The sequence below is a fragment of the Sporobolomyces koalae genome, assembly GCF_050403365.1.
Source record: "Sporobolomyces koalae JCM15063 DNA, S_koalae_JCM15063T_v1_ctg31, whole genome shotgun sequence".
NCBI classification, from domain to species: Eukaryota; Fungi; Basidiomycota; class Microbotryomycetes; order Sporidiobolales; family Sporidiobolaceae; genus Sporobolomyces; species Sporobolomyces koalae.
This window is the reverse complement of record NW_027481740.1, coordinates 52,837-80,831: the sequence shown is the minus strand read 5'-3', so window position 1 is coordinate 80,831 and position 27,995 is coordinate 52,837. Positions and strand designations below refer to the sequence as shown.

The following is a 27,995-nucleotide window of genomic DNA, read 5'->3' as shown; positions in this document are numbered from 1 at the left end:
TCCAGGGACTCCCAAGATATCATCGGCAGCGCATGTCGGGTCAGACTGCCTTGATGATTAACTTTGGCTACAGTTTGAAAAGAGCATGCATCGTTACGACAAGTCGCTTGCGCAACAACTTGAGCTTCGGCGTCAAGTCTTGGCGTAAAGAGCAAGATCACAAGAGCAATTGATATTGCAACGCGCGGGCGACTAGCAATCATCAATACTTCCTGAGCAACTGGCCTGACCCCTTGTCAATATGGCAGAGATGCGACCAAATGATCAGACGGCACAGTCGATACCCACGATTAGCAACTTCAGCTGAGCCATACAGATCGCAATCGCACACGTGTTGTACGATTGAAAATTGTGATTTTGGGACGAGCTCGTGTCCAAGAGATCCAGCTGCCCAGCCGGAGGACCGTCGAGACTCGGCACGTCGAGTAGATCCGCCCGCCTATCGCCCGGTTGCGCGGCTCGAGCGCAGGGCCATCGCTAACATCTGTCCAGCATCATGATCCCGAAAGAACGCGCGCGTGTTCCAGATGGCGACGCGAGACGGCAAACGAGGCAGGGCGGAATCTTTTGTTTGTCTTGTGGCCGAAAGATGCGCAGCGCCAAATCGGGAAAGAAATCGGAGCGCGTACGCGAAACACGCGTCTGAGCCTGCGCCGCGGCGCGTCGCTTTTTCCTTCTCCGCCTTGGCCCTGCCTGCCCTGCTCCTGGCACTCACTCGCTCTGTGTATACCGTCTCAACGCGACTACTCTGATCGTCGCAACATCCAAAGCAAAGTCGTTACTCCACAGCTGCGATCCCTTCCGCAACGTGAGCGCACGTCTGTTTGCCTCCTCCCACCGGATCTTGCACCTGACATCGTTTTCTCGCCGCGATCGACCTGTCCTAGCCAGAGGATTCGTCTGCGTCATTCAAGCCAGTTCTTCAAAGTCCTTTCTCGTGTTTTCCAGCCGTCAAACCGTCAAACTGGGTACGAGGGTCCTCCGACGCGACTGGGTCTGCATTTCGAGCCTGAACGACTCATCTGACGCGTCGTTTCGGACAGCATCGTCGTCGTCGTCGAGCGAGCACCCGCTCTTCCCTTACCCGCTCACCTCGATGCGCAACAAGAAGTCGAACCCGACTTTGCGCCAGGCCGCGCCGGCTTCGCCGTCCGACGCCTTCTTTCCTCCAACACCTACTTCAATGACGTTCCCCTCGTCCGGCAACGCTGGTTACAGTGCGGTAGGCTTCGACCAGTACATGCGAGGCGCAAACAGCAAAGAAAATGGCTCCGCGGTCGGACCCGCCTCGAAAGGGGGGCTTGGCAAGAAACTGCTGTCGTTTCCATGGAGCAAATCGGACAAGAAGCATTCGACACAGCACGTCTCTGCGACGCCCACGTCGCCAACAATTTCAAGCCCTCTCTCAGCGACTCTGCAGACGACAGTCTCATTGCCACTCGGATTCCCGGCGCCTCCTCCCGGACAAGCGTCTGACAGCAACATGGCCCGTCAACACCCGTCTGTTGCTCTGATAGCGCCTCACTCGGGTTCGCATTCGACCATGCATGGAGACAGCAATTCTTCCCTGTCGACATTCCGAACGACTTCTTCTTTCGCATCGACCGCTCTCTTCGCGTCTTCAAATGACGGCTGGGACTCGGAAGCGACTTCGCTCTCCCTGACTTCTTCCCCCGAGAGCGGTCGCGACTCGTGCGGCGAAGCGATGCCTCATCGCATGTGGCGTGTCAAGCAGGAAAAACTGGATCCCGTACGCGAGGAGGAAGAAACCCGCAGCTTGCGCTCCTCTGTCGACGGACGGCGCAACTCGACGCCGATCCCGAGACTGGTCGCGGCGATGCTTGCAGACCCAGAAACCCCTCCACGGCCGAAGCGGTTCTCGACCTCGAGCAAACCGTCGCCTACGTCACCACCATTTGATCCGGCGTACGAGCAGGCAGCAGCGAGACAACGCAAAGAGTCCGAGCGTCAAGAGGCATGTGCACCCGCATCTCCAGGTGACGCGGGAGATGCCGACGATGAGGTGTCGCCACCGAGACCGCGAGGCAGGTATATCCGGCGGGATCGCTCCGAAGACGATCTCCTGCCTGCAACAGCGCTCTCGAACAAGACGAGAATCCCCTCGATCCGATTCGAAGGTCTTTCGATGGATGCAGTCTTCGCTGAAGTCGAGAAGAAGATCAACGCCGAGAAGCCGTACGAAGGCACCATGTCGACCGCGACCGACCGCAAGACGAAACGCAGGAGTCATGTTCTGAGCCTCTACAAACCTCTCGATTTCAACTTTGACGCCGAACCTGTCCTCCCGCCGAGCCCGTCTCCATCGGATTCTACCACGACCATCGAGTCGCTTCGGAGCGGTTCCGTTACGCCTACGAACGCGGAATCTTCTCTGCAACGTCCACGACCGATTCCTCGTCGGACTTCTTCGCGACCTTCGCCCGTCAATGTCCTTGTTGCCAACACGATCACGAGTGGACCTGCCTCGGCTCCAGTCTTCGGAAGCATGATCCCGCCCTCTCCCACGACACCAACGACGTCGACTCCCTCGGTTTCGTCGGTCACGCCTGAGACTCCTACTGCCCTTACGCCACTACATTCACCTCCATTGGCGGGATCTTTCTCTCCCACGGCCATGTCGGGAACGTTCTCGCCTTCGTCGCCGAGCCTCGGAGAACCCTTCGCACCGTCTCCAGCCATCTCGCCTGCGCTGAGTTCAACGTCGACTTTCCGCCCATGCGAGATTCCGGAAGTCTGCGTCTTGCCACCTTCGCCTGAGCAGCGGGATCGCCAGACGTCTGTCGCTACAAGACTCGTGTCAGGGCGACGAAGCTCTGAGCCTGCTCCGCCGTCGGTGACACTGTGTGGACCAACTAAGGTCACAGTCATTCACGAGAAGAAGGTCGTCCGCGTCTCTACGCGGGCTCCTTCGAAACGGAAGGAGCGTCAGAGAGTCTTCACCCCTCCAACGTCGAGCGCCGCGACCTTCGCGCAGCCGTCTCATACTCGGCCGCCCCCTCTCGAGCTCGGACCAGCGCCACTTATTGCGACTCCGCCTCTTTCCCCTGCGCTTGACTCTCCGACGGTTCCCACCTTCTCGTCAATCCCGTACAACCCCCCGACAGTCGCCCGTACCGACTTTCATCCGGCGTTGTCCTCTTTGCAGGTCGAGCCGGTGAACGAAGAAGACTCTTCCGATTGCGAGGAAACGCTCAATAACATGTTGATGCGATTGCAACGGCCTCATACGCCTCCTTCTGTCGAATCGCCTTCCTCACCGCTCACCGAGAACGCGTTGCAACTTCACACAGCATCGCAAACGCGGATATCGTTGATCGCTCGAGGCATGGACTCGAACGAGATTCTCCCGTCACCGACACTCTCAACCCGGTCGCTCTCGAACCTGAGCCAAGGCAAGGAGAACATTTCGCCCTTGTCCGTGCGACGGATGCAGCACCGCAAATCCAAAGTGTATGAATCAGACGATTCGGCGACACGGTACGGTGACGCGCCTCTCTCGATTGCGGTCCCTCTGGGAATCACTCGGTCAAACTCGCACAAGGCTATCCGGGAGCTGGGCTCCGAGGAAGAAGAGTCTGGAGACGATCTCGCTGCCACTACTCAGACGCAAGTCGATCTCGAGAAAGAGATTGACGACACGCTCGCCTCTATCGCCGCGTCGAGCTCAACATCGACTTTCGCTTCGTCCGCTGCCGATTCTTCCCCTCCTTCGCACTCGAAACATCGCCGCACGCAGGACGATTCGATCTCATCGACCGACTCGTTCGCGTTCACCGACGAGTCGCCCACTTCGTCTTGTTCGACCTCGAGCGAACGGCGGCGACCGACCCTCCCTCACAGTGAATCGTACAGCTCGAACTTGACCTGCGATTCGTTCGACTCGAACGGAACCGAGACGGAGGAAGCGATCGTGTGCCTCGGAGAGCGGATCGAATGTAGCTACAATGTCGCGGTGATAGGCATGGCCATGTGAGGTTTCTTTGTTCCCCTTTTTTGGTCTTTTTAAATTTTCGCTTTTCTCTGTTCTTCTCTTTTGCGCTGTATTTACGGTATGTGTCCTCATCCCATGTCGCGCCGGCCCTTGACAATCTTCATATGCGCATGTTTCTTTCACTTTGCCATCTCATGGGTTCATTATTTATATCGTGCATTTGCCAATCTACCATATGTCATCCTGTTTGCATGTATTTCTGTGTACATCTCGGCTGGCCCTTCGAATCGCAGGATAACGAGAGAGGCAATGTTTTGACATGGAGCTTGGGAATGGGATCGAAACTTGAATTCCGTCTACAAGTGCTAAAAGAGGACATGGCGAGAAGAACGTAGTATACAGGATTTAGAGCGAGGGTCGAGAGTAAGGAATCTCTTGGGTACACAATGCTCGGGAAAAATCGACCGAGTGAGGGAGAGAGGGAACGATTGGTAGCCCCACCTGGGGGCTTGAGGAGCAAGAGCACGAACGCCCGGGTCTTCCCTCAGTGATTCACCTCTACTCCGAGCAGTCTCGAGACTTTCGCAGCACTTCCTGCTCCATCTTTCAAAGTGGGTCTCTTGGCAACGTTGTCCGAATCGGAACTGTCTTCTCGGTCTTGAAACTTGTTCGGGATCAACGCCGAACCGTCCGAGCTGCTGAACGATCGTCTCACGTCGTTGTCGAGCGAGAGGGAAGCGCGCGCAGACAAGAGCGGGTCGTAAGAGTGTCGAGGCGCATCGGGTCCTGCGGGATCTTCGGCTGCTTCAGACAGATCTTGGCTGTAGTATCGACGCAGCAGAACCGGGATCAAGACAGCAAGCACGACTACCAGTTGAACGGATCCCACGAACCGAGTCAGTTTCTGTTCAGCATGTCGTGCCAGGACAGAGGAAAGAGCTTACTGCCTCCGAGACCGAGACCGTTCTGCCAACTGATGAGATGGAAATCGCTCGTGCTCGTCATCTGATCGAGCGTCGTGCCGATCTGAGTATGGATGTATGAAACACCAGCGATTCCTGCATGATAGAGGTATGTCAGCTTTCGTGCCGTTACGTTGTCAGGGCAACTGGGTTGAAGCACGTACCGAGGAACGTCGAGATCCAGAACGTCCACATTGAGATTCCCAAATGAGGTGCAACGACGTTGACGACCCAGTGTGGCGGTAGTGGCGCGATGCGGATGACGATCAGGTAGGATACGAGGTTCTCCCGGTGACTCTGCACTCGGTCGCTCCAGGCATCGACCCGTTTCCTCCATACCTCCGAATTTGTCAGGACGGCGGGACCGAGCGCAGCCGAGATGAAGTAGCACAAGAGGGCACCAGTTGCTACGCACTGTGATTGATAGGAGGCACGCCCTCTTGTGGTCAGTCAAGGTTCGCACTGGCGTGCGGCGGTGGCGGGAATAGACTCACGGTACAGACTAGCGGAAGAGCGACGAGGACGCCATAGAGCGCTCCTCCGAGAATCGACATGTACATGGAGCCGGGCACCGAGAACGCTTGCAAACTGCAATCATAGCCCGAGTCAGAACCGCGGACCGTTGTAGCGAGAGGCTTGACGGTGGGCTCACAAGAGGTATACGGTGCAGTAGCAGCCGAGCACGCGCCAGTAGTTGCGCTCCTTGTACACCTACGGCATTCCGTGACAGGTCAGTTTCTCGATCAAGCTCGGGATGAGAGCGGAACGAGTCGAGGCATTACCTGCAGCACTTCGTTGAGCGCTTTGAGGTCGTCAAAGCTTTTCGGGAGTTTGACGGCAGCTTTGTGCTCCTCGTCGATCGGGGGCAGTAAGCTTCTCAGGAGGAGGTACAGCGCGAGGAGACTGATGAGAAGGAGTCCGCCCGCTTGCAGTCCTGCATAGAGGACCGGACGGCGTTCTCGCAACGGTGCGCCTCCGAGATGCAGCGACGGGTTGAGCGACCGCAAAGACGCGAGCGAGGAGGCCGAAGCTGAGCGTCCCCGGTTCGCGAGGGCTGGCCGAGGCAGGATCGCCGGCGCGTCCGATGGTTCGAGCCGGGCAGAATTCGCGAGCTCGTCCGCAGGTTCGCTCTCGAGCACGAGTCTCGGAGTTGGTGGTAGTTCGACACCGCCAAAAGTTGAAGCGCGAGGTCGGGTCGGAGCGGGAGAGGTGGTGCTCGCGTCATCCGGTGCGGCCAAGTCGATCACGAATTGCGAGCTCCTTTGCGGGACGCTGTGATTCCTTCCATACTCGTGCTTGTCCTCTCTGGTAAGCCGCGAGCTCGATTCGTCGCGCTGGGCTTGTTCCCGGTCGAGAATGTCATCATCGTCGCGATGGCCTGGCCGGATCGTTTTCATCGAATGCTCGCTGCGGTAACTCCGTGCCACGTCCCTTGATGCGTCCCAGTTGCTCTCGTAGTCGACCTGAAGCTGTACCGGATCCGGTGATTCGGTCGTGGGCGTCGACGAGGTCACCAGCTCCTGCGGATTCGTCGCCAAGTGCGAACGTGGGGTCGATGGTCGGCTCGTGGTCGACGCATTCGACGTGACAGTAGACGATCGTGCTCGATTGGGTGCCATCCTGACAAGCTGAAGGAGGTGTCGGATAGGCGTACAACGGGGTCGCGTTGATGATATTCGGATTCGGATTAATGGCCTCGACCCCCACCATGAAATGATGAAAATCGCAGTCTTTGAGCTCGCAGCACAAAATGCTATTGTTGCGCCGTGGACATTCTCAATATTCACGAAAACCTCCTCTTCCGGCTTGCTAAAATGCAGGACCGTCGGGCAAAGAGTAAAAACCGAAAGCATGCCATCATGAGCCAGCGCAGTGAACAAAGCGAATCCGCCTTGTTGCGTTAGATGTTCCGGTTTGCACGAGTCAATCGCGCTTGACCAGTCTCGGTCCCGGACATCTTCGCGGTTGTGATTCACGTTACAACATTCGAGCTCGAAATTCGAAGCGCGTTCTAAGGATTAGGAGACTTGAGCGCTCGCCTGATCATCTTTTTCCGACGCGACTGAGCGTGCATCGGTCCTTTCTCGCCCTGTGTGACTGCCGAAGCGCTGCGAGACCCATCGAGATGCAAATACGTCCATCCGTCTGGAGCAAAATCCGAGAGCCATCAGCTTTGTGGCACCGTGCGCTTGCAGGATTTGCGACAAACGTACCGAACCCGACCTCGCCGTCCTCGGGGAGACAGTCTTGCCAATCTCCTAGCCACTTGGCCCCATTCGGTCGTTCGCCTCCAATCACGACTTCGCCCTCCCATCCTCCGTCAGGAGTCCGGGTCTCCATCTCGATCCGGATGATTTCGACAATCTCGAGGTCCAGCTCTCGGTCGGTCAATCCGTCATCCTCGAGCAGACGAACCAATTGTTGCTGTTTCTGCTTCCGGACGGCTTGTGCACGAGGTGAACCCGCGACCGACGCGACAAACGTCACGACGACTGGATGGCACAGGACGAAGAGCCCTTCGCCGAGTACAAAGAATACGAAGCGCCACGGGATGTAGGGTGCTGCGAGCGCGAGTGCGCACGAAGACACGACGGCGACATGCAGCAGTGCGCGCGAGAGGCGATCGTTCTGCCACGTCAAGTAGGGCACGAGCGACCGTCCAAAGTCGGAAGCGTCTGCAATGCGACCCATCATGATTTGAATGTTTTGCTGTCGAAACGCGAGCCCGTAAGATACTGATTTCTGTCAAGCGTTGTCCTCGTTATGGGCGAGACTCACGAGGTTTGCCAAGTAGTCGACAGACCCTTCTGTCGGTGGCGCTGCGGAGAGGGTGGTCGGTCCGTCCTGACTCTCAGGTGGTGGATTGTCGCCTCTTCGGGCATTGTACGTGGTGAGCAGGACGGCGACGAGAACCAAGTTCGGAATGAAGAGCACGAGCGGAGGGTACCAGCCTGTCATAAGGCGGGGTTGCCTACGTCAGCCTGAAGACTGTGCGCGCGCTCGGATCTGGAGACACTGCTCGACTGACAGAGAAACGCCCAGCAAACGGCAAAGAAGACGGTTTTGGGAGGGTCTTCCCATCTGAATACGGCCTCCGCTGCATCCTGCGCGACAAAGACCGGACCCGACTTTTGTACGAACCTGTCTCAAGAGAGATAGCGGGAATGTGAGTGAGCTACGAGGAGCACAGGAAGTATCCGGCAGAAAGTGGGGGTTCAGGCTTGAAGCGGCTCACCGGCGAAAGTTGACACTCGTAGCCTGGAGTGACAATGGCTCCTTCCCGCTTTGGACTGTACAGAACTCTCGGTCAGTACCGTTACTGCGAGCTTTGAAGAGATGCGAGGCGTACCGGTCGGTTGAGTGCCCACCGCAGATGATATCACTGATTTGAGTAGCACGTCCTCAAGCTGGCCAAGTCGAGCAGAGAAACCACCCGGCGGCTTCTCGGGAGACGCCGGTGCGCTTGCCGAGCTCATCGTCGAAGCGAAATGCCGAAGATTGAAGTGATGAACTCGCGAAGAGAGTCGATCGGCGACCTGTCCTCGACATCTATCCCCCACAAGTATTGCTCATGCTGTAGACCACCAACGGCGACATCAGCCGCGCTCTGGTAGTCTAAAATGACGACCAAGGCTGACTACCCACTGCTTGGTCCCGGTCATTGCTTCATTGCTTCGGACATCCGGCGGGGGGCTCTGCTGGCTGCATCTCGGTACTCCTGTAACCGCACGTTATGATTTAGGGACAGCTTGCTACAGAAGTGGACAGGATCCTTCAAACGTATATAGAAGAAAAAAGCGACAACGGACACTGCCCATGTAGGTCACCTGGGCAGGAGACGATCAAACAGAAGAGCCAACGAGCTGCAACGACAACGAAATGTGTCATCATGTCGAAGTAAATATCGTCGAGGACGAAAAGGAGTTCTATACCCAAACCAGAATACACGGTTCACAATTAAAAATGGCTGGACAGCTCGTTCTTTCTCTTCATGCCTGCAATGGTACATTTTCGACAGAGCGCGTGAAGTAGATTTCATGTACAGACGAGAGGAAGCAGTTGCGAAGACTCTATAAACCCAGAGGAAAACCCACGAGGACAAAAACGACGAGAAAGAACGACTGACAAAAAGAACGAGATAATTGCGGTGGTGAGCTTTGTGTGCTCTTTTTTGGGTTTTCCGGGTGGATCGATTGCTAGCGACGGGACTCAGTGGCTTGCGATTCCTCCCCGAAAAACAGACCGGAAAGGATGGGAGGAAAAGGGTTTAGGCGAGGAGAGGGTGGTACATTTGTTGCCTGACGTACTCCTCCAACTCGCGGTCGCTCATCGATCGTAGTTCCTCGTTGCGGTCGACTCCGAGCTTTTGCGCCGAGCGGATCACCTTCAGCGCAATCGTGATTGAAACCTCTCGGATCTATGTACCGGTACAAGTCAGTAACATAGCATCTAGGAATTCAGGAGTACAAGATTCAAGTACTCACCCTCTCGACATCGGGGTAGAGGAGATTTCGCTCAGTCTCGGCAGCGGTAAGAGAGTCGGCGAGACCTTGAGCGGACGCGTGAACCATTTCTTCGGGAATCTGTCAACAGCAGAGATCCGATTCTCGGTCAGACGGCTCGTGACAGCGAATCCAGAGCACAATTCAACTTACAGTCTTGACGCGGGCAAGGATAGCACCGAGTCCGAGCGCAGGGAAGATGTACTGTCGAGAATAAAAGGCTTGTCAGCATCGCTCACTGAAGCGAAAAGCAGAGGCGCCTCTTAGGAACGTACCAGGTTGTTTCCTTGTCCAGGCTCGTACACTTTTTGATTGAATTCGACCTTGTCGAAGGGACTTCCACTCGCAAACAAGACGGAACCGTTTGTCGATTCGATGGCTTCCTCGAATGTGCACTCGGCTTGCGACACTGGGTTCGAAAGGGCAAAGACGATCGGTCGCTTGTTGTATTCGGCCATGAGCGAGAGGATTTCGGGCGTGAAACTTCCGCCAACGGTCGAGAGTCCGAGCAGAGCAGTCGGTTTGACATGCTGCGGAATGACACGCGGAACATCACATCAGTAAGGTCGCACACTGGGTTTTCACTGCGATACCTGCATGTCTCACCTTGAGGACCTCGAGCAAGTTAGGCAAACGAGGAGCGTCGGATTCAGCTCGAGCAAGGTATTGCTTGTGTTCAGGCAGCTTGTCTCCTCGGTTGTGCGAAACAAGACCCTACGTAAAGAGACGAGACTCGTCAGCATGGCCTGAATTTTCTCGGAGAGAAAAAGCGATGCATACCTTGGAGTCGACCAGCCAGAACTTGCTCTTCGCTTCCTCCTCCGACATGCCCTGCAGCTGGAAGTATTTGACGATAGTTTCGGCGACTCCGACACCACTCGATCCCGCGCCGAAGAAAAGGATGCGTTGGTCCTTGAGCGGCACCTTGTTGAGGTGGAAAGCCCGGATCGCTCCAGCCAGCACGACAGCTCCCTAATCATCATGCAGACGAGTCAGCCTCGTGCAAGTCCGGCAGGGAGTGGGCAGAAAACTGCGTGGTTACTCACGGTGCCCTGGATGTCGTCGTTGAAGCAAGGGTACACGTCGCGATGTTTGTGCAGGATCGGGAACGCCTTCGAGGTCGCAAAGTCTTCAAACTGAATGATCATGTTGGGGAAGTTTTTGTGCATCTCGCGCATGAACACGTCGACGAATTCGAGCGTCGACTTGTCGTCGACTCGACGTTTTCGGACTCCGACGTAGTGCGGGTCCGACAGGAGGGCTTCGTTGTCCGTGCCGAGATCCAAGCACACGGGGAGCGTCGATTTGGGCTGTACTCCAGCTCCAGCAACGTACAGTGCAAGTTTACCTCTGTAAGGAGAGGGAGGGTGTCAGGAGGAACGGCGGAGCAGCAGAAAAAGCGCGCATTGCTTACTGCGAGATGCCCATGCCTCCGATTCCCTGGTCTCCGATTCCGAGGATGCGCGACGAGTCTGTCACGACGCAGATGCGCATCTCTTCCTTGTCAAGGCGGGTCTTGAGTCCCGCGATGAGCTCGGGCAGATTTGGCAGGTCGTCGTACGTGAGGTACAGGTTGCGGATCGGGTCATTTGTCGATGCGGCGGGGATAGGCGGCGGGTGAATAAGCGAAAAGTTCTGGCACGCGAGTCCAATTGTCGGAGTGTACACGATGGGCTGTACGACAACGGGATCGAGTTGAAAATGTGGGGGTTAATGACTGGCCGGTAGGAGTCAACCTGCGAACTCGAAACTGACCATGACCTCTTTCGGTTCGGCACCGATCACGCCGTAGTACACGTCCTCGTTGCGCGCTCGGAGGCCGGTCAGGTAGGTGTACTTCTCGAGCGGGTTCGGAATCGAGCGAAGTCGTGCGATCGCGCGTTCGACCTGCAACTCGCGCGGACCCAGCGCGGGAGGTTCGGCGGGCTTCCTGACTGCGTTCGCGTGCGTTTCGGGCATCATGCGCGGGGTGTAGATGGTGAGAGTGCGTCGAGCCGAAAAAGACGGGAGTGCACGAGGAGCGAGTCTGCGCGACGCTGGTGTCTCAACGAGACGGAGGAGGCTGGTAGACGAGCGAATGGTGGAAGGAGGGAGAGGAGGCAAGCGGTTCGAGGTCTACGAGGAGAAAGTTTTACAGCAACGGGCGAAATCGGTTGGTGACAGAAACTCTAACGGCCTATTATTCCCGCACGGGTTTCAGCTCGTCGGCTCCCGAGTCAAATTCCGGTGCCGAAGAACTCCATGGAGCGCCCGGCTTGCGCGATACTCGTCCCTGCCGCAATTGGGATCCGCAGCGTACACAGACCCAGCCTTGATAGCGTCGTTGGGGAAGGGCTTCAAGCCTTCAACGCACGATGTCCGAGAGTCGTTCGAGATTGACTGCTTATCGAATTGAGAAGGTTGTTCGACGGGGTCCTCTTTGACACTTGTACAATGCACTGGGTCGCTTCCAACACCCTACAGTGGGTTAGCCCCATCGGCTTACGTCAACAATGCACGGACGTGCTGGCGCAAGTGTATCGACCGACACGTGAAGCCTAATTTTTTTCGTTCGCCCACGCTCAAGCGTATCGGCAAGCGTCGAACCACATTGCACCGGCCACAGTAATGAGAAGCTTGAGTGTGGACAGACAACCCAACATCGGGGAAAATTAAACAATGAGACCTTCGTGATCGTTCAGGCCGCTTTCGCTTGGGTCCCAATCGCCAGTCGTTTCTTCTTGAGCTTCTCCCGCATGAGTTTCTCCTTCAATTCCCCACTACGCTTGCGAAGTTCTTCTTCAACCACCGCTTTCCTCTTCTCGAGCAGTTTCGCCTTGAGGTCCAACTCGGCCTGGTTCGCTGTCGGCAGGATGTTCGATGTTGGCGAGGCAGCTGGCGAAATCTGGCTTGCGAGAGATGAACTTTCAGTTTCTTGACGTCCAGTGTACTTGTCACTGTAAATGGTGTCGACGCCTACGAGTGTTCCTTGCTCGAGCGCCAACAGTTTCTCCTCTTCCAACCTCATCAACAGCAATTCCTTCGTACTCTGACTGAAAGTCGTAGGTCCTCCCCTCAAATCTTCAATCGATTCATAGACTCTGGATTGGGTGGGCGGTTCTAGATTGTACCGGGACTTCTGGGTGTCGTACGCGAGCGCCTTCTCGGCTTGCAGTCTCGACTGGAGCAAACTTCGGAGCTTTCCGCGGTCGACTGTCGCGCGCTTCCCTTCATGTACAGGAGTCTCTGACCCTCCCGGGAGAGAGGACTTCTCATTCGTGCTCGAAGACGCGTTGAGTTGTAAAAGAGCTTGACGGTACTCGGCATTGAGGCGTTCTTGCAGTTTCGCTCGCAAGTTCGATGCAGCAGTCGTACGGTTCGATGGCGAGGTTGAAGCTAGCTGAGCTTGCACGGGAGAGGGCGACCTGTTCTTTGCAAGCGAGGCAGTTGCCTTGGGTACAGGTTGATAGCGCTCCTGCTCCATGATTCTCGAATCCTTCTTTTGCCGCGAAACGTCTTCTTGCAGGTCGCCCCGAGTAGTATCATCTTCTGGATCGGTTCGATTCCTACGCTGTAGCTGCACCTTGCCCTCGCTCGAGAACGTGACGACGTCGCCATTGCCCAGCAATCGCCTCGCAGCTCCGAAAATCGATATCGAGGGCTTCTTGCTTTGAACGTCGTCGGAATCGCTCGTCTTCGCATGAGCCACTTCAAGCGGTTGCGACGTTCGGATCGAATTGCGTTCCGACGACAGAGCTGGAGCGTTCAGCGAGATTGCATCTTCGTACTCTGGGTCGAGCGCGTGTAGTCGAGGTGGAGAAGGAGTCCGAGCCGTGCGAGTTGGAGATTCGTGCAGTGCCGGAGTGGGTGACCGAGACCGTCTGGGTGAGAACCGTGACTGACTCGGACTTCTTTCCCGATGATGACGAGGGGAAGGCGAGCGCTGTCTCCTTGCATCACGTTCGGAATGTGCCGGGCATGACCTCTTGCCTGAGTTACTGTGCCTCCTCGAACCTCCTCTCACTATGTCGTCGGATCGCTCTCGCTCTGGCGATCGAGAGTACCTCGCATCACGTTCCGACGTGTGTCCGCGTCGCTCATTCGTCCTCTGCCTCGAGTCTCGGCGATACTTTCCGACATAGTGCTGATCTCGATCCCTCCAATCTGGTTCCCTGAACGACCGGGTGTCCATGTTGTGCTCTCGTCTCGATCTCGATTTAGTCGAGTACCGATCTCGTCTCGTGTCGCGGTCCGATCCAGGAGGAGGATGCATATGATCTGCGAATCGTGGTCGGTCTGCACCATGCTCGAACCCATTCGATGCTTGGTTTGGCTCGATGCGTTGTTCGGGCCTACCGTACTGGATGAACCGATCGTAAGCTTCGAGACTCTTGAAGGGACTACGAGCGTAGCTCGTAATCTCATGCACGAGGTGCTCGGCATCCGTGTCTGACAGGAAGTCGGAAATGAGGCGTAGGGCGCTCGGCGAACGTAGGTCGAGTTGAGACGCGATCGAGATGAGGTAGGTGGTCAAGAATGCGACATCGACTGCTGGAAACACTTGCAACTGTGTGCGCGAAACGGACAAAAGAAAACTATTTTCAATTTTCTCTCGGAAACGAATCGCAAAAGGAAGATCCATACCTCTCGCCTGATGAACCCAATTACTCTCGCTTTGAGATCTGGGTTGTTGGAAAAGATGTTTGGTCCGAACGGTTTGAACCCGGTGTATCGGTTCGAGGCGACATGTTTCGCGTAGAGCCCTTCGCGATAGATGTACTTGCGGCGTTCGAGTGCGATCTCTTCGAGACGCTCGCGTGGGGTCGGAGTATCTAATGACGGTGGTTTGCCGTACAAAGCGTGACGTGGCAACGAGGTCGGGGTGGGACCGCGTCGGGATGCAGGCGGGATCGCAGATGTCGATGAGGCTGACGAAGGCGCAGGCAGAGTGTGAAGGGGGAGGAGGTGGTAGGTCGAGTAGTCCTTGACCGACCTGATGTTGTGAATCAAGTGCGCGATCGGACCTAGGCAGAGTGGACACTGCACGAGGGAAGTCTTGCTGTTCAGCTTTGGCCGAGCTGGGCGAATGCGCTATGTCTCTCGGGTGTCAAACTTTACCTTTCTCGACTGATCGGTCCACGCTCTGATACAGTTCCAGCAGAACTGGCCGTGGTGACACGGATACACGACCGTCTGAAAGGGGACAAAGGGGTCAGCAAGAGTAGCGCGACTAGGTTTAGACAACTGAAGCGTACCTTGTTCTCGATCGGAGCGAGGCAGATCGCACATGGATCTTCGTCTGAATCTTCATCGTCGTCGAGCTGGGTCGTGCGCGGTGAGGGTGCGAGTTCCCCACTCGTCGGCTCGTCCGCTTCGTCGTCGAATCCGGCTAGCCTCTCGGCTCGACTCTTGCCTATCGCTCGAGAATCGCCACGATTCCTGCCGCTATGCTCGTGCGAGTCGGTGGCGGATGGAGCTGCAGGAGATGGCGAGCGCAGAGTGACGGAAGAAGCTGAAGACGAGCGCGAGGCGTCTCCCGAGGTGCGTGGTCGCTTCGCAGGTGGACGATCTCTCGTCATCGCGCTTGAAGGGTAAGCCCGAGAGCGACTTGAGCGGAGGAGAAGGTGGATGTCAAGATGATGCTTGACCCGGCTCGCGTCTCTCTCCCTCTCTCTCTCACACACGACATTGCCGATTCGCTCACAATCAATACTGATAGACGACACAGCGCCTAAAACTTCTGTCATTCCATAATCTGAAACGCCAATGGACAACGACCTCGAAGCGATCAGAGCCGTACGTCCTTTCGCTGCTCGCGCATTCATGGTCGGCACTCTGACCCTGTTGAATGGGTTGTGACTTGTACGCAAAACGGACCAATAGAAACGCATGGCCGAGTTGCAAGGCACTTCGGGTCGAACTGGACCTTCCTCGTCGACCCGACTCCCTTCCGGTACCCCTGGTGCAGCTGCTGCTGCAGGAGGAGCCGGATCTTCTGAGGATCAAGCATCCAAACTCGCCGCCGAGGAGGAACAACGTCGAACTGTCATGATCCAAATCTTGACCACTGAAGCCCGCGAACGACGTGAGTCTTTCCTGTCCATATTTGATCCTCGACCCATACTCCACTCACACATTGACTTGATTCCTATGTTGTTCAGTGTCTCGGATAGCGCTCGTGAAACCTGAACGAGCGCGTGCGATTGAACAATTGTTGATGAGGATGGCCCAGAGTGGACAACTGCGAGGCAAAGTCTCGGAGGAACAACTGATCGATGTCCTCGATCAAGTCGAAGCGATGGAGAAAGGAGGTTCAGGTCCCGGGGGTGCGGGAGGGTCAAAATCTGCAGGCAAAATTACCGTGAGCTTCCACCCTTTTCTTTCCTGCGACCGTACTCATCGTTTCGCGCACGTCGTGGGTACAGTTCACTCGCAAGAGCGCGTACGATTCTGACGACAGCTTCTGATTCGGTTCACTTTTACCAATTCCGAGAAAATCCATAAAATGCCAAGGGGGAAACCTCGCGCGAGACTGATCGGATTCCGACACGACCAACACAAAACACTGCAACATGTTGTTCTTTTTTCATTACGTTTCTGCGGGCTAAAACGTTTGTACCGTGAGAGAATTTTTCTACTTCTTCTCCGAGAGAGCCTTGACACCGGGAAGGTCCTGTCGAAATGCGAGCGAGACGAGTCAGATTTGGATCTACGCGTATGCGAAATAGAGAGAAAGAGACGAACCTTGCCCTCGAGGAGTTCGAGCGAAGCTCCTCCACCCGTCGACACGTGCGAGAGTTTGTCCTCGGCATCGTACTTGGCGCACACCGTGGCCGTGTCACCTCCGCCAACGATCACGGTCGCACCGTTGTTCTTGGCTTCGACGCACGCGTCGAGGACGGCCTTGGACCCGTTGGCAAAGTTGTCAAACTCGAACACTCCCGCCGGTCCGTTCCATAGGATCGTCTTGGCTTGCGAGATGGTTTCGGCAAACTGCTTGCGCGATTCGGGTCCAGCATCGAGTCCCATCAATCCCGCGGGAATGCCTTCCTTGTCGGTCGCGGCGCCGACCTTGGCGTCCTTGTCAAACTTGTCGGCCGTGACAAAGTCGACGGGGAACACCATCTTGACACCCTTGGCCTCGGCCTTCTTGACGAGGTCGTGCACCTTTTCGGAACCGGCCTTGTCAAACAGCGAGTCGCCAATTTCCATGTTCTCGAGCACCTTTTTGAAGGTGAAGGCCATGCCGCCTCCGACGATGAGCGAGTCGACCTTGTCGAGGAGGTTCTCGATCAACTGGATCTTGTCCGACACTTTGGCCCCTCCGAGGATCGCGAGGAACGGGCGCTCGGGCTTCTCGAGGACCTTGGCAAAGTACTCGAGCTCCTTGGTCATGAGGAGACCGGCAGCTTTCTGTTCGAGGTCGACTCCGACCATGGACGAGTGGGCGCGGTGGGCGGTACCGAACGCGTCGTTGACGTACACGTTGCCGAGCTTGGAAAGGGACGCGCGGAACTTGGTGACCTCGGCGGGGTCAGCCTTGGTCTTGTTGCCGTCCTTGTCCTTGCTCGAACCTTCCTCCTCGATGTGGAAGCGGAGGTTCTCGAGGAGGAAGATCTGACCTTCGCGCGCACCGGCGACAGCCTGCTCGACCTCGGGACCGACGCAGTCCGACAGGAAGGTGATGTCTTTGCCCGGGAGGAGGCGCTCGAGTTCAGCGGCGACAGGCTTGAGCGAGTACTTGGCGACGACCTGGCCGTTGGGGCGTCCAAGGTGCGACATAAGGACGAGCGAAGAGCACCCGGCATCGAGGGCGTGCTTGATGGTCGGGAGGGCAGCGGTGATACGCTATAGCGAGGGAGAGAGCAGTGAGCAGTTGGTTGATCGATCTCGGGTTGGATGCCGACTGACCTGGTTGTTGGTGATCTTGCCCTCCGAGTCAAAGGGGACGTTGAAGTCGACGCTGATCAACCAGGATCGGCGCACACGGAGGCAAGCGAGGGTCAGGACAGGTGTGCGCAGCGATAGGCGAACAGCGCCGGGACGCACCGCATCACGACCTTCTTGCCCTTGAGGTCGACATCGCGGATCGAGAGCTTGGATGAGAGCGACATGATTGAGATGAGAAAGGGGGATTAAGCGGAGGAGTGGAGAGAAGAGGAGCGACGTGAGGTAGAGACGAGCGGCGGGTTCCGACGTTACGGGCGCAACTCAGGGGGAGTTTGTTCCTCGCGCAGTTTGTGCAGATCATGGCAGGTTGGCCTCGACGGCGCCTTCGCTCTCCATCCGCACTCCTCGCGCTCGTACGGTTCCACCTCGGTTGCGATCTCGCCGTCTCGTGCTTCGGCCGATTCCTTCGCTGCACACGAGGTCCGCTCGGCGCGGTTCTCGCTCACCGCCGTTTTTCCGTTCGTCTCGCCTCGACGTGGGCCGAGATGGCGAAAGCTGGTACCATGGCTTCGAGAGCGAATCACAGAGCGCGCCGAGTCGACACGCGGGCCGAAGCGCCGTTTGTGCCGCTGCCCGAGACGATCGCGTTCCTCTACTCGCTCCCACTCCCGCCAGGCGTCACGACCCAACCCCAGCCCGCATCGCAGCAGGACTGGGCCCTCGTCGAGCAGTACCGTCTCCTGTGTCAGTCGCTTCACGTTCTCGGTGACTTTGAGCGCGCGCGCAGGGCCGATGGACTCGAACCGTACGACTTCCCCATGCCGTCCCTCCCCGTCCCTGCCGCTCCAGAGAACCGCACCTCGTCTGTGCCGACTCGATCCCCACCGACGCAATCAATTCACGAAGAACTCGCATCGCACAGCGCCGTCGCCCAGCTGTCGCAGTCTCTGTCGTCCTTCCCTTCCTCGTCGTTCACGTTCACCTCGTCTGGTTCGATCGCCGACGGCTCCCTCTCGCTCGATCTGTCCCTCCCGCTCGACCTTGATTCGACTTCGGGTCCGGCGAGCCTCCCGAGCTTGATGAGCGCCATCTCGGAACTCGAACACTGTGTCGCGCGGTTGAGCCTCGAAGCGAACGAAGCGAGAACTCTCCAAAAGAGTCTCCGCACCGAGATGGCCACACGTCAACACCTGCACGTGGGCGACAACCCTGCCGTGCTTGATTCGTCGACACCGCAACAACAGCAACCCTCGGCAAAGAAGAATGGCAAACAGATCATGAAAACCGACATGGACGAACACCACGGCGCGTGTCAGGACTGTGGAGAGGATCATGCGAACGAGCTTGATTCGGCATCGTTCGATCACAACCGGTACCAACTCGATCTCGAGTACGAACACCAGCAACTGCAACGTCAGGCGAACGAGGTAGTAGCCGCAGCGACTGGAGCGAGTGGCAGTGGTAGTGGCAGTGGCGCTGGAACCGGTACAGGCACTGGAACAAGCCGTGGTGGATTAGGAGTCAAATCGTGGGAAGACCGCGAGCTCATGAAGGCCCTCGAGAGCGTCAGCCTACTCGACAAACGTGCAGACGAGTACCGCGAGCGTCTCAAAGTACTCAAGGTCCGTTCTATGTCATCTCAATTCTGTCTTGTAACGTCAGACTGAACCTGTTTGTCGGCCGTTCACCAGGAACAAATTCATCATCATGCAGCCTTGGCAGATGCACTCGCAGCTCAAAACTCGACAGGGTCTACCACCCATCGTCCATCCAAATCGAGCAAGAACGGCGCTTCACGGTTTGGCGATGTACCGTCGGTGAGTACCTGACTTTGCAACCTCTCGGTTTTCTTGCAGGAACTGAAAAACCTGGCAATACTCTCCCTAGGATACCGGCATGAGGATGGTCAATGCCGCTCGTACCAAATCTCGTTGAAAGACGCCATCTACTTATTTTTGCAAAGCAATCACTAGTGTCCGCACAAAGCAAACAATTGTATCGCAATCATGACACAGCATTTCTATATTAGCATCTTTTAGTCGTTCTCTCGTGGGGAACGATCTGCGTGTCTGTGAGCGAGTCATAATTGCTGCGTGCATGCACAGGGTGGGTACAGAGATCCGAGGAAAAAAACCCGAAAACGGAATCGACAAATAGAACAAATTGGAACTGACACTTCAAAAAAGCTTTGAAAGCAAAAAAAAACTACTGGGGGTTTTGTATGGCAACATTTTGAGGGGGATTGAGAGAGAGAGGAAAACTGTCACGCCACGCAAGAGACGTCAGTCGAGCCCGATGTTGATGAGAGGTGATAGAACCATGTCTTACTCGATGTATGAAGAGAAAAATCTACAGCCACGCTGTGAACAATCTCGATGCTTCGGCTTGATCGAGGTCGACTCGCTGCGGCGGTTCGGCGTGCCCTTGGCTTGATCCTTCTTTGCCAGTCATTGTCGTCGTCGCGGGGCCCCCTTGAGCCTGGTCAAGGATACGTTTCTTGAGCATCTTGATTTGTTGCAACCGCTTGCGCCAATTCGACGAGTATTCAATCTTTTGGTTCGTGCCTTGACGCGCTTCGAACCCGACCGAGGCGAGAAAGATTTGGGCAAAGATGTTCGAGTGCAACGCGAGTTGCCGCACGAACGATGGCAACGAAGATCCCGTCACCATTTTGAACGTTCCGAGCGGTCCGACCTCGGGCATCCCCGGTCGACATTGCATCGAGACTTTGAAAAAGTCGGCATTGTTCGTCATACCCGGTCCGACCCATGGATTACCGGCAGGCGTGTGAGGTTGGATCACAATGTTGACAAAGTTGAAATCTCCCGGCAACGTGTCGAACGCGAACTCGCCGCCCGAATCGTTCCAGATCACCTTGACAAAGTCGTTCCCGATGTGGCGCTTCTTGAGCGTGCACAGTGGATCAGTATCGAGCGAAGTCGGCATGAGCGTCGCGATGTGAAACACGATCTGCGAGATGTCGTCGTCCCATACATAGGTCCACCTGCCGTCAACATCGTGATCCTGATCGAGACCTCCCGCGTAGATCTCAGATTCGCGACTGCCTTGCAACCTGACGAGTTGGCCGAGCCCAGCGATGAACTCGACATAGGCTTTCGAGCCATGCGTGTTGGCGAGAATGTCCTGCTCGCGCGTCTGACCCGGACCCGCGTACAGCACTCCGATCTTGTGAAAGTCGACGATAGGCATTCGGTCGAGTGCGGTGACACCGCGTTGCGAAGCCGGATCGTTCGGCACAAGGACCGGTCGATCCGACGGGTCCATGTCGGGGAATGACGAAAGTTGCAGAGGGAAGAAGCTCGGATCCACCGTGAGGACGCCAGACTCGAGCGTAAGCTGCGAAATGTCGCGGGCGAGCGAGTTGAGAATGCGGTTGACCGTGTTGTCCACGATTGTGTCAGTCGCCGAGAGTGCGGTGCTAGAAGAGCCCGAGAACGAGGCGGAACGAGTGAGACGGGCGAGCGGACGCGGATTGCGAGGACTCGCCGCTTCAGAAAGGGCGGAGCTGATCATCGATGGTGCCGTGTGGTCCATAAGCCCAGCAGTTTCGCGGTGCCGGAGGTGGAGGCGAACGAGGTCATTCTCAGGAGCGGATCCTGTCATGCTGATGTTTTGCATCTCCCACATCATCTTGAGCACGCCCGAGGCTCGTCGAATCGTCACCTCTACCCATGCGGGTGAGTTGAGTTTGCGGATTGTGATCGTTGCGTGGCCGACGATCCAGGTTTTGGGCGGGATCGACGAAGCTGGACCCGACACGAGCTTGTCGAAAGACGTCGCCCGGGGTCGAGGATCGGCGTTCGAGTAAGCATAACGCGCCAGCATGTCGAACATGACCTCTGTCGCTTCGTCGACTTCTTGGTTCCCCTCATTCGCTTGGATGAGACGGCGGGTGAGGAAAGGAATGAACTTGGGTCGTTCGGACAGGCGGACGGCGAGGTACCAGATGGCGATGTTGTAGTACGCCAGCAAAAGCACATACTGCGAGAACGCGTAGTCGATACCATCGTCACGCGCTGCACTGGCTGGATCATCTGCAAGGCGCTCGTTGTGCGCCTGGATGTACTTGAGCGCGATGCCGAACACGGTCTGAAAATCGACATCTGTGAAATTGGCGTAGACTGCGGGTAGTTGACCCACGCCGGCAATGAACTCAAGGATGTGCACCCCGAGCGTTGCGGACGAGATGATCTTCTGAAGATGACGGACCGTCTCAGCGAGGTGTTTGGTCATCGAGGGCCGCAGCTCAAAGACGGCCATCGCAAGCGCGTGGATGCAGGGCTTTGCCGTGTCGCGGGGGTTCCCAAGCCCGTACATGAACGTGTCGACCATCTCATCCTGATGTTGCTTCGAGAACAAGGAGCGGTAGGCGATCAGTGCCGTCAGGCAGTGAAAGGCGAGCGCATGGATCTCGGCGCGCTTAATGCCAGCTGGAAGAATCCGGGGAAAGATCCCTTCGCCTCGGTCGCCGGCTCGAAGAGCATCGCACAAGAACTTGCGGAGGATGTGAATTTGTTGGGCGCACCGTGGGCCGCAGGCGAAGTGCTTGTTGCTCAATTGTTCGGGTAGGTGGCAGAGGATATACGAGACGAGCTCCCACTCCTGGTCGTGTTCGATGATGTACACGAGGGTGTGAAGGTACTCCGACACGGGCAACACAATGATCCAATCCGACGATGGGGTGTCCTCGTCGGTTATGACTAGTTTCATCGTGCCGGTACCGGGATCCTCCTCTTCGGTCCAGTTTTTCATGCGATTGTGGTCGAATGACGCGAGACCGTGCGCGCCAACCGCACATAGTGCTGACCCAATATCGAAGGGAACGACCTCTGGTAGCGTCCATAGCATAGGCGCCTTGACAACGGGCGCCGTAGAGGGTCTTCGGATAGACCCATTTCGGCTCGGACTGCGCTCGTCTTTCACGCTCGTACGGAGTCGACTCGTGCTGCGCGACCGGTCCGCAACCCCGGATACTTGGCGACTTGATCGACCGCGCGCTTCTGCTTGTCCATCCTCTGACCCTTTCGCATCGCCGATTGGCCCCTCGGATACACTCGTCTCGCTCGCCACGGCGTGACGGCTGATAACTTGAGCAGGTCCGCTGATGTCGACCTCGGGAACCCAATGAATGCGATGAGATGCGTCGGCGCGAAGGCGAACGAGCCACTGCAGAATAAGGAGCCGAGTTCGAAGAGATGCGACAGGCTGATCTGGTTGATTCGCTGCAGCAGGGGACAGAAGCGCAAGAAGATCGCGGAAGATTACGACAGCTTTCGCGGATGCTGAAAGATTCGATGCTTCGAGGCAGAGGTGAAAAACGGAAATGAGCCCGGTGACAGCGAGGGCTGAGACATCGGGGGGATCGAGCGCTGTCGATACCGATGCTGCACTCGGTCCTTGATTTCGACGGAGGCTGGGCGAGCTGCTGACTGATCCCGCGTAGCGAGATATCGGCGAGAAGCCAGCGGTACGTTTGAATAGCGGAGTGTTCGCTTGCGAAGGAGTACCGCGATCGAACGTTCGCGTCGCCTGTCTGGCCATTTTGACGAGGCGCAATCGCAGAGAGTCGAAATCCCGCAATGTCCCGTCTGTACCTTTGGAATCTTCCACAAGGGCGTCACGGCCAAGCTCTTTCACCATGCCAATCATCACTTCTGCAACTGTGGCATCTGTTTCCGATTCGAGGCTCGTCTCGAGCAAAGGCGTGATGACTTCATCCACAAGGGCCCTGCATTGGTTCGGCAGCGGACGGAGATGGGAGTGAAGTGCGGTGATTACTTGCAGCGTTCTGCGGCGAGTCGACGCGGAGACTCCCTGACGAAATGCCTTTCCTCCTGCTGCTCGCGATGGCAGTACGTAGAATGATTTGACGACTTCCTGCGTACGCTCGAGCCACTCGGGATGAGATGGATACAATAGGCATGCGGCCTCACTTTGGTCGAGCACAATGCGAGCATAGCTGTCGGAAAGGTGCGGTGCGAGAGAGACGAGCAGAGCAAACACGGCTTCGCTCGATCCTGTGAATCCCGGCGTCTGCCACGCTCGAATAACTTTGCGGAGCAAGGACGAGAAAGCCGTGAGGACGTCAGGTCGACGCGTAAATTGACCCGGTTCGTCCTCTTCGGGCTCTTCTTCATCCGAATCTGTGCCATCGACCGTATGAGCACTATCTTCAGCGGAGAAAGACTCGATATGACTCACCGCCTTCGAAGCCGCGGGCTGCAGACCCTTCTTCGCCATTTCCAGCCTGGACATCGAGCACTGCGAATACGTCAAGCCCCCAATGTCAGCTGGACATGCATCCCGGCAGTACTTCCTGTGCGGTAGAGCTCACCTTCATCCGCCAGTAACCACTGCCGCAACTTGGCTTGCTCCCATGCCCGTACATGCATCTTAGCCTTGTCCAGAACCTCAATTGCCATCGACCACTCTTCGTACGTGACTCCTCCTCCTTCATATCCCGGTCTCGAGTGGTCCGTGGTTCCCGCAGCATTCTTGGATGCGGCCTCCTGCAGTTTGGTAGCGAGTCGCTCAGATGCATCGAGCCTTTCTTCCACGAGGCGCATGACCTCGGCATTCACCCTACCGCTTTCCCACTGCATGACCCGTTTGATTCCGTTCCAGAGGAACGGCAGACCGAGACTGAGCAGACTCGGCCACCGCGACTCGCCGTTGCCAGACATTCCAGAATCATGATTGTGTTGGTGCGCAGCCTCAACTTCTGCTGTATTCTCGACCATGGCTTTCCTCAAGCTCCTCAAAGAACCGACGAGGAGGAGGATAGGGCATGGAGGACGCGGACCAGTGGCAGGTGGAGCGATGAGCGTGCGGCGGAGCGATTTTGTAGCTTGATTGGCGGGCGATCGGATCAGATCGCGCATGAGATCGAGGGCAAGCGGTGGCAGGATTGAAGTTTTGAGACAAGCCGGGTTGACCGAGGCTTGAGCGAACGATTGTCCATCCCGGAGTTCGACGACCGAAACCAACCCTTCGCAACCGATCAACCTGGCAACGACCGAGACAACTTCCCGCAGGATCTCGTCGCCTTCGTTCGCATCCGAAACTATTTCTCCATCCTGTGGCACAGTAGCGTCTCTTTCTGTAGGTCGAGCTCGTCGACGCGCTGCCTTTCGCCCGGTAACCTCTCCAAATCGCACCACGGCTGTGATGAACGCGAGTACCCCATCCGAACCTCCGATGTCTTGTTCTTCTTGTAGCTTGGCTATTTCGAGTGCGGCACGTATGGCGAGGAGCGTCGAGGCAGTGTAGATGTGCGGAGCAGAGAATTTGTGGAGAGCGGTGATGAGTGCGAGAGAGGATGCATGCGGGGATGGCACATGAGGCACTCGGCGAGTGAAAGGAGTCATAACCTTCGGATCGAAGAGGGGAGAAGGCGGGCGTGGGGACGGGAGACAATCGGTAACGAAGCTGCACAGGAGAGCGACAAGCCCGGGAACGTCCGAGAGGTCACGGCCACCTCGTGAAAGTGCAGCAAGTACCTTGACGAGGGCTTCTCGATCATGATGCGATAGGGCTCGTCTCTTGGAGCCTTGACCATCGTCAACTTCGACCTTGGCGTCTTCCGACCATCGTCGCGCTTCTTCCCAGAACACAGCCTTGTCCAATTCCTTCATGCCCCCAGTCGATTCGAGCGAGGCATTAATACATGCAACCATAAGCTCGAGCATGATGGCCTGTATAGCTGGCGGCGAAGTGGTGGAAAGGCGATGAGCTTGCGACACGTAAATCTGAGCGGGCGTTGGAGGAGGACGTGAGGCTCCGGGGAAATGCACGGTGGAACCAATTTGGGTCGGGTGGAGTGAGAGAGCTTCGGAAAGGCTCGATGCGGACAGAGTCGGAGGAGGGAAAGGGTACAGCGAGACAGCGCGGGCGAGGGATTTGAGGAGGGGCAAATACGATTCCGACCTAGGATTTGTTGCAGCGAGATCGGAGATCCGCGCGAGTATCACAGAGGGCGGGAGGCCAGCATCATTCGGGGCTATCTCCATCGGTGCTGTCGTGGGTAGCACTTCGACGGAGAATCGTCGTTCGCCGAGAGATTGGGGAGGCATCGACTTTGACCGAGACGTATCTTGTGGTACAGAGGGTGCTGAGCTTGACGTGCTGACGTGAGCGAGTTCAGTTGTCGAGATGCCATCGCCCTTGGTCGTGGCAACCGTCGCAGCCGTTTTTGCGTGGGTCTGAACGATGAAACCGCCACGACTAGGACCTGCCAGTGGTGGTCCATTGTACCCGGCAGCTGCTGGCGCGTCGCGCTTGCCATTCGAGGCTTCGGCCGTGAGCGGCAGTTCCCCCGCTGTAACGCTCCTTTTGGGCCGCACTCCCGCTCCACGACTCGACGCTCCGACCATGTTCGACCTCTTGGGTTCTCGATGAGGCGAGGAAGACGTGCGAGCTGGGTGGTGAGTGGGCTCGGACCCAGCGTTGGCAGCGGCTTTCACGCCTCTGCCGATTTTGCCGAAGAAGCTCGCGAATGTATTTGACGACCCGTCATCTTTCTTGTGGACAGATAAATCAGCGGTCGACGACGAAGCTTCAGACGTGGTTCGCGAGGAGTGACTGCCGGATGAGGGCGAGCTGATCTTCGGATGTAGACTTGGCCTGTGGTTGACGAGCGGGTTATGGCTCGGAACGTCTCTGGGTGCACTGGTGAAGCTCACCTTGTCGTGCTGGCACTCTGATCGGCATTCATGTCCCTCGTTCCCTCGCTTGGCAGATACACCAACCCCCTCCCGTATCGACCTGCTGAAACAGAGGAATAGACCATCAGGAGCATTCGCCAGGCTGGGTATCAGGGCTATGTGACGCTTACCTCGATTTCGATCCAGTTCGAACCGGCCCCGGGGGTCGCGCCCAAGATGTAGCGATGACCTAGTGAAATGCCGATAACGCTGTCATGTGGATAGCCTGGCATCAGCAGGGCAGCACGGGAGCACGCCGTGAGAATATTCACTTGCCTGTCAGGCTGTACGTAGTCGGCTGTATAAGCTGCTCGTCGCGACGTTTCCGGTGGTGTTGATCAAGCGAGTGACTTGAGACCGGCTCGCTGAATCGCTGTTCCGGTACGCGCCAAGTTCGATCAATCGTTCAAGCTTGCTGTCACGTAGAGTTTGGTGCCTTTCTAGACAAAGGCTGTCGTATAATTATCGAGATGAGAAAGCGTACGCCTAATATTACCGGTCAGGGGTTCGTACTTTATACCTTCTCCTACCAGGACACTCTTTCAGAATCTGACTCAAACTTCGTCTATAGTAGAAATTGAATTACGGGTGAATAAGCTAGCAAAGGGTAATATGTAAGGGAGATTATCGAGAAAACCTATATACATAGCGTACGTGCGAGCGGGATCGAGCTATGTACGCTGATGTTGGCGTTTGCGAAAAGTCTATCCTCCTCGTGCAGGTGTCTCACTGGCCGTAGACGTAGTGCCGCTTGTGATGCTTTTTGGCGTGAGTGAAAGCATCGGCGAAAAGGGCCACAGCGATAATCAGTCCCACAGCCCACTTGGCCCAGGAGACACCCTCGAGGCCAGTGTAGATCTTGCAATCCGAGACGAAACCCGTCCAGACACCATAGTTTCCACCATTGCCGTTGCACTTGGTGCCGAACGGAAGTTGGTGGTGCAAGAGACCGGCCGCTACGAGATGCAACCGAGAAGGCTTCAGCATGTGGCTCTGTCTCGATAGTGCAAGATAATCGGGTGACTCACAGGTAATGTCGATGACCGAGATTGCGAAGACAATGAAGGCGAGGAAGTACAGCGGCAGATAAGGCGATCCGAGCGCGATCAGCAACGAGGCGATGCCCGAGAACAGCAGCAGTCCGACAAGGTGTTTAGTTTGGGCGTTAGGGTATCGCACGACAGGGTCGCCGTATTTCCTGTCAAACGAAATAATATTCGCTGATTAGCCGACAAGGGGAAGGCGCGAGACAGCAGCAGAGACGTACTGCAATTGTTGCGACGTGAGACCGACCTGGCCGGCAGCTGAGGAAGTCATGTCAACTGATGGTCCTGATAGCGGAGGAGCTGACGCGCGAGCTTCCGAGACCTACCCAGACCGAAGAGAAGGAAGAATCCAATGCCGTACCTGTAGAAAGTCGCGATGAGAGAACGTTTGGCGGAATCTGACGGAAAAGGAGGCTCACGCAATGGTACGGGCGCCAGGTATAAACTTCTTGATGGGACGTTGCATCTCTGCCGCCTTTTCCGCGAAGTCGTCGCCAGACATTGTTGGGAAGCGTGAGGTGTTTGGTAGCTTTAGGGGCGAGGGAACGTGAGAAGGCGGGTTCGACGCTGTCGACTTTGAATGCGAGCGAGATGGAGGAGAACTGTTGGTTCACTGGTAGGCAAGCGGAAGAAGGAGGTGTAAGAACGATCTCGGATCGCTGCGAGGGTGACGGACCTCGGACTATGACAGTGCATGACCGAGCCTGTCATCTTACTTATCCACGTCAAGCGTACCTTCAGCTACTGTTAGCCAGGCAGTCAAGATCTCGACAGATCTCTTGATGACGGAATCAGCCAAAAATGCTCAAATAGTCGGCCCCCGCTTGGGGTACCAAGCTCGGCGTCGACTTTTCAGGCGATGGCCGAGCGCCTGCCGTCTTTAGCTCCAGGCAACGGAGCGTAGCCTCGCTTTCGGCAGAGCGGCTTCGGCATCAGCTAAT

The 27,995-nt window shown here is 56.6% G+C and overlaps 9 protein-coding genes across 9 annotated transcripts; 3 read left to right on the top strand and 6 right to left on the bottom strand.

Annotated features, from left to right (window-relative positions):
• Nucleotides 1-1,096: 1,096 nt before the first annotated feature.
• JCM15063_005255 (uncharacterized protein) lies at nt 1,097-3,994 on the top strand (the record flags this gene model as incomplete). The annotated part of the gene is made up of 1 exon (XM_076680061.1): nt 1,097-3,994. The coding sequence occupies one exon, from the start codon at nt 1,097-1,099 to the stop codon at nt 3,992-3,994; it is 2,898 nt and encodes a 965-aa protein (XP_076532806.1).
• A 502-nt stretch (nt 3,995-4,496) lies between these two features.
• JCM15063_005254 (TVP38/TMEM64 family protein) lies at nt 4,497-6,533 on the bottom strand (the record flags this gene model as incomplete). Its single annotated transcript, XM_076680060.1, has 6 exons — nt 4,497-4,819; nt 4,897-5,010; nt 5,079-5,328; nt 5,409-5,502; nt 5,567-5,625; nt 5,697-6,533. 6 exons carry the CDS (start codon nt 6,531-6,533, stop codon nt 4,497-4,499), a joined length of 1,677 nt encoding a protein of 558 aa, XP_076532805.1.
• A 392-nt stretch (nt 6,534-6,925) lies between these two features.
• On the bottom strand, nt 6,926-8,390 carry JCM15063_005253 (uncharacterized protein; the record flags this gene model as incomplete). Its single annotated transcript, XM_076680059.1, has 6 exons — nt 6,926-7,059; nt 7,128-7,623; nt 7,693-7,865; nt 7,943-8,055; nt 8,150-8,204; nt 8,264-8,390. 6 exons carry the CDS (start codon nt 8,388-8,390, stop codon nt 6,926-6,928), a joined length of 1,098 nt encoding a protein of 365 aa, XP_076532804.1.
• A 791-nt stretch (nt 8,391-9,181) lies between these two features.
• JCM15063_005252 (uncharacterized protein) lies at nt 9,182-11,375 on the bottom strand (the record flags this gene model as incomplete). Its single annotated transcript, XM_076680058.1, has 9 exons — nt 9,182-9,331; nt 9,399-9,497; nt 9,570-9,620; nt 9,692-9,946; nt 10,023-10,130; nt 10,197-10,388; nt 10,463-10,766; nt 10,831-11,090; nt 11,172-11,375. 9 exons carry the CDS (start codon nt 11,373-11,375, stop codon nt 9,182-9,184), a joined length of 1,623 nt encoding a protein of 540 aa, XP_076532803.1.
• Nucleotides 11,376-12,093: 718 nt separating this feature from the next.
• Nucleotides 12,094-14,974, bottom strand: JCM15063_005251 (uncharacterized protein; the record flags this gene model as incomplete). Its single annotated transcript, XM_076680057.1, has 4 exons — nt 12,094-13,962; nt 14,040-14,435; nt 14,514-14,588; nt 14,651-14,974. The coding sequence occupies 4 exons, from the start codon at nt 14,972-14,974 to the stop codon at nt 12,094-12,096; spliced, it is 2,664 nt and encodes an 887-aa protein (XP_076532802.1).
• Nucleotides 14,975-15,161: 187 nt separating this feature from the next.
• SDD2 (Sdd2p) lies at nt 15,162-15,862 on the top strand (the record flags this gene model as incomplete). The annotated part of the gene is made up of 4 exons (XM_076680056.1): nt 15,162-15,191; nt 15,279-15,480; nt 15,557-15,756; nt 15,821-15,862. 4 exons carry the CDS (start codon nt 15,162-15,164, stop codon nt 15,860-15,862), a joined length of 474 nt encoding a protein of 157 aa, XP_076532801.1.
• Nucleotides 15,863-16,029: 167 nt separating this feature from the next.
• PGK1 (phosphoglycerate kinase) lies at nt 16,030-17,509 on the bottom strand (the record flags this gene model as incomplete). The annotated part of the gene is made up of 4 exons (XM_076680055.1): nt 16,030-16,068; nt 16,140-17,243; nt 17,307-17,358; nt 17,445-17,509. The coding sequence occupies 4 exons, from the start codon at nt 17,507-17,509 to the stop codon at nt 16,030-16,032; spliced, it is 1,260 nt and encodes a 419-aa protein (XP_076532800.1).
• Nucleotides 17,510-17,830: 321 nt separating this feature from the next.
• On the top strand, nt 17,831-19,220 carry JCM15063_005248 (uncharacterized protein; the record flags this gene model as incomplete). Its single annotated transcript, XM_076680054.1, has 3 exons — nt 17,831-18,907; nt 18,977-19,102; nt 19,173-19,220. 3 exons carry the CDS (start codon nt 17,831-17,833, stop codon nt 19,218-19,220), a joined length of 1,251 nt encoding a protein of 416 aa, XP_076532799.1.
• Nucleotides 19,221-19,634: 414 nt separating this feature from the next.
• Nucleotides 19,635-27,556, bottom strand: JCM15063_005247 (uncharacterized protein; the record flags this gene model as incomplete). Its single annotated transcript, XM_076680053.1, has 8 exons — nt 19,635-23,449; nt 23,508-23,567; nt 23,641-25,928; nt 26,739-26,964; nt 27,037-27,206; nt 27,276-27,312; nt 27,381-27,415; nt 27,474-27,556. 8 exons carry the CDS (start codon nt 27,554-27,556, stop codon nt 19,635-19,637), a joined length of 6,714 nt encoding a protein of 2,237 aa, XP_076532798.1.
• Nucleotides 27,557-27,995: the final 439 nt, after the last annotated feature.